This window comes from Nanorana parkeri, unplaced genomic scaffold, assembly GCF_000935625.1.
Source record: "Nanorana parkeri isolate BGI_ZX_2015 unplaced genomic scaffold, ASM93562v1 scaffold1784, whole genome shotgun sequence".
NCBI classification, from domain to species: domain Eukaryota; kingdom Metazoa; phylum Chordata; class Amphibia; order Anura; family Dicroglossidae; genus Nanorana; species Nanorana parkeri.
The window spans coordinates 181029-191170 of NW_017308052.1; the positions used below are offsets into that span (position 1 = coordinate 181029).

At 43.9% G+C, this 10142-nt stretch overlaps 1 protein-coding gene across 1 annotated transcript; it reads left to right on the forward strand.

The window, feature by feature from the left end:
* Nucleotides 1-6289: 6289 nt before the first annotated feature.
* LOC108799674 (olfactory receptor 1L4-like) lies at nt 6290-7255 on the forward strand. The gene has a single exon (XM_018571570.1). The coding sequence runs from the start codon at nt 6290-6292 to the stop codon at nt 7253-7255; it is 966 nt and encodes a 321-aa protein (XP_018427072.1).
* Nucleotides 7256-10142: the final 2887 nt, after the last annotated feature.

The window sequence follows — 10142 nt, forward strand, 5'->3', positions numbered from 1 at the left end:
GGGGAACTTGAAGAGCCGCGGGAGAGGCAGGAGAGAATCAGCGGTGCCAACGATGCCAGCCCTAGAGGAAGCGAGGCGGCAGCGGAGGGAGCAGAGCCGCATAAGCCGATGCCTCCGCTATAGAGCCGGCTCCTGTCACAGGCGGAGTGATACCAAATGCACTCCGCCTGTGAGGAATCGATAGTGAAAGCTCGCTTCGCTCATTCTGGCCAGCGATTGGTTACCAAATTGCTCTTGAAAAGTTACGACACCCCTGATTGCCCCGATCACCCTATTCTTGACTTTGCCATTTTGGATTATTACATTTTGGATTGTTGTACATGAAAAAAAAAATAAGACCTACCCCGAAAATAAAACCTAGTGTGTTTTTTTTTTTAACCCTAAAAAAATATAAGACAGTGTCTTACTTTCGGGGAAACACGGTAATATTTAAATTGATCTGAAACATTAAAGTGTGACAAACGTGCAAAACAATGAAAAATCAGGAAGGAGGCCAACACTTTTTCACATCAGTTCTTATAGTCCCTGACTGTAGACTAATTTATGTAGATCATCACTTCATGTTCTTCATACATTTTACATACATTCATTTACTCAATTTACTATATCAAAGAAAATGACAACACTGGAACAATGTAACATTGTTTAAAAAAATAGCAATTCATGTGAATGCTGACCATTGATGCAAAGTTGGGGCTTTCCTGTTGAACTACAAGGCCCCTCATTGTCTGTCTTGAGACTGAACATCAACTCTTGCATTTTAATGAATGTGTGTCAGCTCAGCAGCACCCGTGGTGAATACGTTCCCTCATCCCAGAAGAAGGCACATTTACATTTGTTGAAGATAAAATACATTCTTTTCATTCAGTGTTGGAGATATTCCCTCATCCCAGAAGAACAAATATTTGCCCTCGTCAAAGTTAAAATACATTTTACATTTATAATTTGAGACAGACTTAAATCTGATGGTGACTTTGTAGATTTGGGTAAGTCTTGGAAAGTTAAAGGAGTTGTAAAGTCCCATTATATCCTCTCCTGTTATAACATCGGCATTGTAATAGGAATACATAGTAGAGTTGTTTCTGATAATATAACAAAAGCTTACTTGAAAAATCCCTTTTTCAAAAGTATAAAAATAGCACAAAATACAATTTTTTATTTTTTTTAAAAACACAGAACTTTATGGTCAAAACCTAAAAATAAATCTGAATTCCCATTAGTTCTATCCAACTCCTAACATCCATCTGGAAGTTTGTAAACTTACTTACTGAAGATGCCCATAGCACTGACACAATTTCACTGTGACTCCTGGTTCACACCTGAACGCTTTGTAGCGCGTTCAACGCTCGACGAACGCTCTACAAAACGCTCAAACATCTAAATCCCATTAATATATACTGCGATGTGCCACCGCTCACGCAGAGCCTGACTTCTGAACTACAACTCAACATCTGAACAATGTAATATTATCACTGCTTGCTGCAAGCACTGTATCCATTTGCAACGGAAAATGGATACAGTGTTGGTGGATGGGCAGCACAGTGGCCTTCTGCCTTGCGGCACTAGGGAATTTGTTTTTCTTTCTCCCCCCCACCCCGTAACATAGTGTTATTAGCTGTTGTTCCTGCTAGTAGATCTGTTATGCTTCCATTTTCTATTGCAGGCCAAGCTGTCCAGCAAATGAGACAGGGCTTGGGGCAAACCATCCTTGGAATTTGGACTTTATTCTGGACTTGTCCACATAGCAGGCACAGGCATACATACTGCACACATGAAAGATCCCATAGAGTAGAGCAGAAAAAAAAAAAACCAGCATGTATGACTTTCTCCTAATGTAATGCAATGCAGCAGTGAGAAGCAAGTCCTATAAAAAAACATTAGAATGTATTTTGTGCAGGAATTTTTTTTTTGGTCCCCCCGTAACATAGTTTTATTTTTATTTTTTGTCACTCCAAACATAAATTCAGGTGAAGCGGATTACTTAGTGAATTGATAATGTGGTCCAACATATTGCCTATCATTCTGACCACATTAAATGTTGGGACTCTCACTGGAGTGATTGGAATGTGATTGAGGATCACTCACGATGAGACAGCCTATGTTCTATTTATCCTGGGGCTTCCTCTACAAGCTAACTTGCTGCACGCTCTTCACTTAGTGATCTGGTAAGTGGTCTTTTGGGCCACTATTTACTAGGTCACCAATATACCAAGTTAATTAAATGTCCAGAGAAGCAAGTAGTGGAGTCCAGTCTAATCAGATTTTCCATTGCTTTTACATCCCTATTATATTATTATTATTCAGGATTTATATAGCGCCAACAGTTTGCACAGCCCTTTACAATATAAAATCACACATATGGCCTGGTATCTCTATAGCAGTGGTTCTCAACCTGTGGGTCGCGACCCAAAAGTGGGTCGCAACCCACAGTTGAGGGGGTCCCCACGTGCCTTGTGCTGCTCTAGGTAAGAGGCTCCTCAGCCTCCTCCTAGCATGGCAGTGTCAGTTCTTCTAGATGGCGCTGCAGCATCAGCGACTGGAGAGGATCAGAGAGAGGGGAGCAGGCAGGAGTGAGGGGAGGTGAGTGATTGATCACCACAGAGCACACACTGAATGCCAATAGAGAGTCCCTCTAGCCATCTGAGAGCCCCCATAGCCTCCCGAGAGCCCACACAAATACTAGTATTGGTGCATTCCTACATTTTACGGTTGGGGGACAACTTGGCAAATGTTACCAAGGGGTCCCGGGCCTAGAAAGGTTGAGAACCACTGCTCATAGCAAAAGGACATTTAGCCCCCCACCATGGTGATCCTAGAACTATGCCCCTGAGCCGTCCCGAGGCCGGGTGTCTGGGCCATGGCCATGTCTATGAGCATTAGCGCCAAGAGGGGCACCTGAAAAATGATGGAGTAGCTCTCTCAAAGCACCAATGCCTTATGCTAATTCATGCCGATCTCTGCCGCAGCTTAGGTGACCAGGAGGTGGAGAAATTAGGAGGATGATATGATGTACTTGTCTCTGGATAAGGATTAGGTAAGCTGAGCAAATTGGTCAGGGTGCCCAGTACACAAAGGAGTTAAAAATAAATGATTGGTACTAAATGAATGTGAAGTTTATTAGACCCCCATTAGATAGAAAAGTGAAAAAGAGAAGAGCTATTCACTGCTCTGCTTCTTAATTCACTGTCCAGTCACTGGCTGGGGGAAGGTGCAGTCACAATTCACTTTCAAGTCACAGCCTGGGCACAGAGGAAATGGTTGGATGATGCTGGCCATCAGATTGAATATTTTACTGCACTATTTATTTTTATTTAGTTATTTTTGGCTGGAGTTCTGTTTTAACCTTTATAATAATAACAACATAATATCTCTTCACCAAAACTACAAACTAGCTTTCCTTGAGATAAAATAAAACATTTAAAAAAAATGATTAATTCCTTAGACATAAAAATAAAATACTTTGAATTTGCAGTGAAGCCAATGCTCTGTGTCATGGTCTTCATTCTCTGTGAATGGCCCCTCGCCATGAACATTATGAATCCTTCTTGGCTTATCTCCTTTATTCCCCGTACACCTAGAAAATATCACACTTCTAATTTGTTAGTCTGTTAGGGAGACCTGCGATCCTCCTGGGTTGATTCCTTTCTATTAAATCCTTCTGATTTCCACATTGAAACAAAGAACCTTACAACTATCAGGATGGTGTGACAGAGTGTTACCTGTCCCGTTCCCCAATGACATTCACCGGTCTGTCAGGTCTGCCATCGTACACTGAGTATGGCTCGGGTATCTGAACACGCAATCACTTCCAGTCCTTCCTATTTCTTTATCGATCTTCCTTATTGCTACACATTGCACCATCACCGATGTAATATAATATGAAAGGTATATTTATAACCGTAACGATTATTATATTATAATAATATTAACGATAATAATGAATGTTCTGTAAAATACATTACATGTCTCTATAAAAATAAAACCCCAATTATTATTAAAGGTGACTTCCTTCTCTTTATACGTGTTTACTGAGATATCATTATTGTCAGTTTTGTCTTGATATGTTGGTGAATTTGATTAAAGTGAAAACTATAATTGTTTTACAATTCTTATAGATGTATTTTTTAAAGTGATCAGGTCAGTCTCATCAATGAGTTTTAAAGGCCCATTATAAAGAAAATATTGTTTTCTTGGATCTCTACGGGGTTAATACCTGTAAAGATAATCATCAGTATTTTTTCTTTATGTCACAAGTCTTCATTTATATTTTTCTCCACATTTGCATACAGACCAAGCTGTCTTGCCAAACACAGTGACAGTTACAGGGGTTGGGACAAACCATTCAGCAGTGACGGGGGTTGCTTGCAGCTGTCAGCTTTTATTCCTGCGGTTTAAACCTTTTTTCCAAAAGAAAGAAAAACTGTTACTGCAACTGCTTAAGGCCTCATTCACACAGCTCAGAGTCGGCCCGTACAGATCCATATTGGGCCGTTCCCGGGAGATGCTGCGAGTGACTGTACGCAGTAGCCTGTTCTTCCCTATGGAAGGACGCGGCCGCACACATCCGTACGATGACCCGAGCTGCATACGAGTACGGACACCCGCGCGGACGTGCAATTCAGGTGAGCGTACGGCCGTGTCCTCCCATAGAGAAGAGCAGGCTGCTGCGTACAATCACACGCAGCATCTGTCCCTCCCGGGAACGGCCCCGTATGGCCATGCACGCCGCACGGATCTGTACGGGCCGACTCTAAGCTGTGTAAATGAGGCCTTAAGAAGAACTTGTCTTAACCCTTGTTGAGGAGCTACCCCCGCACTGCAAGGGATAACTGCTGTTTTTTGTCTAGGTGCTAAAAAAAAAGTTACACTCACTCGAACTTCGGGGCTGGCTTGCTCTTAGACCGGTTCTTCCAGACTCTCACCCCCTCCTTTGCAGCAGTCTAATGTCCCGTAAAGCATCACGTTAAGATGCTGCAGTGTAGGAGGAGAGCGGCTTTAGAGACCAGAGAAGCAGGGAGCCAGCTTAGCGGTTCGGGGGAGTATAACTTTTTAATAGGCAGTTAAACGCTTGCAGTGCATGGGTAGCCCCACTAAAAAAGTTTTACCCGGAGTTCTTCTTTAGAGCAACGCCGGTGTTTGCACACGCACACAGGAGTAAGTTCAGAAATTCTCCCTGTCCGGTGCCAGCATTTGCAGGCACACACAGTGCAGGGCTTTTTGAACTGCATCCTGTTTGCGTCCGAGCACGGACACCCGGACCTGAGCGGATGTGCAGTTTGGGTGTGCGTATGACAGCGTACAGCTACATCCTCCCATAGGGAAGAACAGGCTGCCACACGCAGCACCTGTCCTTCCCGGGAATGGCCCGATATAGGCGTGCACGCCGCACGGACGAGTACGTCCTGAGTTAACGCAGTCTGAATGAGGCCAAATGCTCTCCTCAGTCTGTGTTTTGTGCATGTTATTCTACACATCTACATCTTCTAGTCCATCAGGAATATGTTTAAAGAAGAACTATTGGGTCAGGGCTTTTCCCCATAGTTCTCCTTAGGGTAACGGGAGGACACAAACTAGCGTCCTCCCGTCACCCTAGGCTCAGTATATAGGGAGCTACAGCTCGCGGTATACTGAGATGCCGCAGCTGAAGCGGATCCCGACACTTATGTCTGGATCCGCCCAGCTGCGTGAGTAATAGCTGGCTTTGCCTATCTAGAGGCAGAGCCAGTGTACCCACCCCTCCCCCGTCCGTTCCGCCAGTCAGCGCTGGCGGATCGGAGCGGGGAGGGGGGAATCCAGCCCCTCCCCTGTCACAGCAGAGAGCCGTGACAGGATCGAGAGGTGAGTGAACGCCGGTATGTGTTCGCTCACCTCCCGATCTACTGAGCCGACCTGTGACAGTCTCATTGTCACAGGTCGGCTGGAACTATGAGGTGAGTGAAAAGCACTCACCTCATAGTTCTCCTTTAATGTCTAGTTGTAGTTTTTGCTATTTTACACACACATATAAATAGTCCATTCTGCAAGGTCCACCAGATCTTCCCTCATAGAGGATTATCATGTTTTCAAGCTAATTGTTTTATTTATTTATTTATTGCAGTAGACAACTCATTCTGTTGATGTGATTTTGATTCATTGTGTAACCATTTCCATTAACCATGAAGACTATGGGTGATGTTTTTAAATCCTTTGATTTAACCTATGGCAACATTTGTCTGTGCTTTGAGTCACATTTTCTAGTTACGGTTGGAAGGACCCGCACAGCAACGTAAATAATTTTAGTTCCTCAAGTATGGATCTGAAGAATCAAACCTTCAGGAGCTTCACTCTGCTTGGCCTTTCAGAGAAACCCCACCTTCGACTACCTCTCTTCTCCTTCTTCTTGGTAGCTTACGTTCTCTGTGTTTTGGGCAACAGTCTTATGATCATGCTCATCTTGACCCAATCTCAACTCCGTACCCCAATGTACATTTTGCTGGGGAACCTTTCTATTGTTGATATTTGCATGACCTCCATCACTATCCCCCGGGCCCTTTGTAGCCTCCTCACTGAGAACATGGCCATCTCATTTCATGGATGTTTTGCGCAGCTTTTTCTATTTCATGCAGTTGGTAATATGGACAGCTTTCTTCTGGCCATCATGGCCTTGGATCGCTATGCTGCTGTGTGTCAACCTTTGCGTTATGCAACCATCATGAGCAAGAGGACATGTGTTGGTTTATTGATTTCTTCGTGGGTTGTTGTTACTCTACATTCCACCCTGTTCACAGCCATGACATCTACTCTTCCGTACTGCAGTTGGGTTATCCATCACTACTTTTGTGATGTGCCAGCCATGTTGTTGCTCTCTTGTACAGACACATATCCCCAACAAATGACTGTCTTCATTGAGGGATCCTTAATTGTCATGGGTCCCATGCTGTTTATCCTGGGCTCCTACATCCTCATCATAAGAGACATTATGAAGCTGCAAACCTCCAAATGCCGGAGAGGAACCTTCTCCACTTGTTCCTCTCACTTAACTGTGGTCATCTTATTCTACAGTTCTGTCATATTCATGTACTTTCGCCCAAGTTCCCTCTACTCAGTAACCTACGATCAGGTCATCAGTGTGGTCTATAGTGTCATCACACCAATGTGCAATCCATTTATATATAGTCTAAGGAACAAGGAGGTCAAAGGAGCGGTGAAGAGGGTCACACAATGCTGCAGGGAGGAAAGTCTAAAATGGACTCAAGAAAAACAATTTGAAGACTAGATTTATAAAGGTCAAAGGTTTTCCCTCTGAATGTGTTTGTTAAGTCCACTCAACCTAAAAGATAACTGAATGAGTAGAATTAAAGCTGAAGTCCAGGAAGATAATATAAACATCAATAAATACAGTTATTTTACTTAAAAAATAATTGAAGATATTTTGAATGTTGTTAATATAAATACCTGGATTTTTCTTAAAGGAGAACTATGAGGCGGGTGCTTTTCACTCACCTCATAGTTCTAGCCGACCTGTGACAATGAGACTGTCACAGGTCGGCTCAGTAGATCGAGAAGTGAGCGAACAGATACCGGCGTTCGCTCACCTCTCGATCCTGTCACAGCTCTCTGCCGTGACAGGGGAGAGGCTGGATTCCCCCCCTCCCCGCTCTGATCCTTCAGCGCTGACTGGCGGATCGGACAGGGAAGGGGGCGGGTACAGCTGGCACTGCCTCTAGATAGGCAGAGCCAGCTGTCACTCACGCAGCTGGGCGGATCCCAACATAATTGTCGGGATCCGCTTCAGCTGCGGCGTCTCAGTATACCGCGAGCAGTAGCTCACGGTGTACTGTGGCGTCTCAGTATACCGCGAGCTGTAGCCCTAACCCCATAGTTCTCCTTTAATTTCAGACGCTTCTATCAACTTGTACAGCAATTTTTAGATCGGTAGAGGGAAGGGCTGCACTTGGGAAAGGAGAGAGTAGAGAGGTGACCTCATTAGACTGCTGCTATTCTTTTAGTGTTAGCTCACGGGGAAGTGACCTGTACTGCATTGTACTGCAGCAGACAAAAGTCAGGTCACCAGCTTAGGTCTGTTGTTTGGTTAAACAATGTAAATATCAAGACTAAAAGGAAAAAACTAAAAAGGAGATAAATATGTATCCTTTGGTTACTAAGACAGGGCAGGTTGCTGCCAAACCAGTTACTGGCAAGCCAGAAGTTTTTCCATCACAGCACAATACAAATTTCAAGCTGCAGAGATTGTAGCCCACATACATGATTTCTCTCACTTAGTCCTGATGAAGGGGGTGTTTTTTGTCCCCCAGAAACACATTGGCTATTGTCCCCTGACCCTAGCTGAATAAAGTTGTATATGGACTATTCTAATTGGTGTGGAGCTTCAATTCCTTCATCTGCTGTGTTTACTATTAAGCCAATGATACCGTGGAGACCCAGTGATAGCTGCCTATCACACATATTCACATTGCTTAATTACTATTGGATGATAAACACCAAAATAATAATTACACAGATCCAATGCTCTCTTTCCGCTTCTCAATTTCTGTAGAGGCCCGGATACCTACAGTATATGTACAAGAGTATGACTGCTGAAAGCCCTAAAAACATAAAACTGAGGACTAAAATGACTCCAAGGCATCTGATGGTGTAGACAAGGAGTAGGCAAAACCTGGCCCTCCAGCTGTGGTTCAACTACAAATCTCAGTAGGCATTGACTAAGCAAGACTCTGAAAGCCACAGGCATGACTCCCAGAGGCAGATGCATGACGAGAGTTATCATTTCACCACCGTTGCACTTGCAATGCCAGAGTTTGCCTATCCCTTGTGTAGACACCTTGAGATACAATCAAACCACTGAAACATCTTTTTTAAGATAGCCATGTACCATTTTACCAGCCAGATAGGGCAATAACCATGTTAGGTTTATTGGGAATGCACTGCTGAACTATGCTGGAGTGTCTTCTAATTTGGGATCCCCGGCTTTCCAACCAACGAGCCCGCAGTGGGGCCCAGTAATGTCACTGGTGCCAACTGGAAGTTGCCAGAAGCTGGGGTGAGGTGAGTATGTTTATCTCTGAAGCAGAAGATAAAACAATATGGAGGACATTTACATTAAATTTAATGTTGACTCAGTCTGAAACAGGGTTTTGGGATCTGCAATTCATTCAACTACACATGTAACACACCAAAGTTAACCCCTGATCATTCTAAACAGGTTAGTTGCAACCTCAATGAAGACAAAATAAATTCAGTGTGATTAAAGTGGAATTCCAGCTTCACGTTCCCCATCCTTCCTCCTCCCTGAATCCTCCATTTGATTTCTTTTTAAACCCTATAAATGCAATTTTTCCTGCAGTCTGGTCTGGTGATGACATGGTTCTTCCTGTTCTTCCTCGGTGCTGGCAGTAGAAGGATCTTCCTTCTGGACTAATAATGAGTATTTACTTGTAATGATATGTGAGCTCTGTTCAGTCCAGTAGACCCCAAGCTGTGTGATGGCGTCCCACCAGCGGGTGGATCCACGACAGCCTCGGAAAAGAGGACGTGGTTTGAATGATACTTTAATACAGAAGAAGACTAAGGCATCTATTGACGAAGAATAACTGGAGGGGGGGGGGGCTCCAGATTGAAGGCTGCTTTTTCATTTTAACAGCTGAAGGACAGCAAATTAAAAAAAGCCCATTTAGTAGCAATACACAAAAAAAACGATTTTGCCTCACTCCCTCACGTCATGGTTCTTCCTGTTCTTTCTCTGTGGTGGCAGTGGATGGTTCTTTCTTCTGGACTAATAATTAGTAATTATGTGTAATGACGAGTGAGCACTGTTCAGTCCAGTAGTGGTCTGACCCCAGTGTGTGTGATGATGTCCCACACAGGTCACAGTGCTCCCTCTGCACAGTGCTCCCTTCATCACATGAATTAACAAGGAGCCAGTTAATTCATGTGATGATAAGAAGCATGCTGAAAGGAAGACAAAGCAGAGTGACAGAAAGATGAGCTCATCACTGAGCTGCTTCTCCTTTCACCATCCAGTCACCGGCTGGGGGCGGGTCCATGACAGCCTGTGCACAGAGGAAGTGGTTAAATGATGCTACCCGTCAGACTGAAGACATTTAATGGCAGAAAAATAGTATTGCAATGTGGGGGGCATCTCT

Excerpts from the sequence above, each read along its gene's own strand:
- LOC108799674 (XM_018571570.1), top strand. The coding sequence starts at position 6,290 with ATGGATCTGAAGAATCAAACCTTCAGGAGCTTCACTCTGCTTGGCCTT.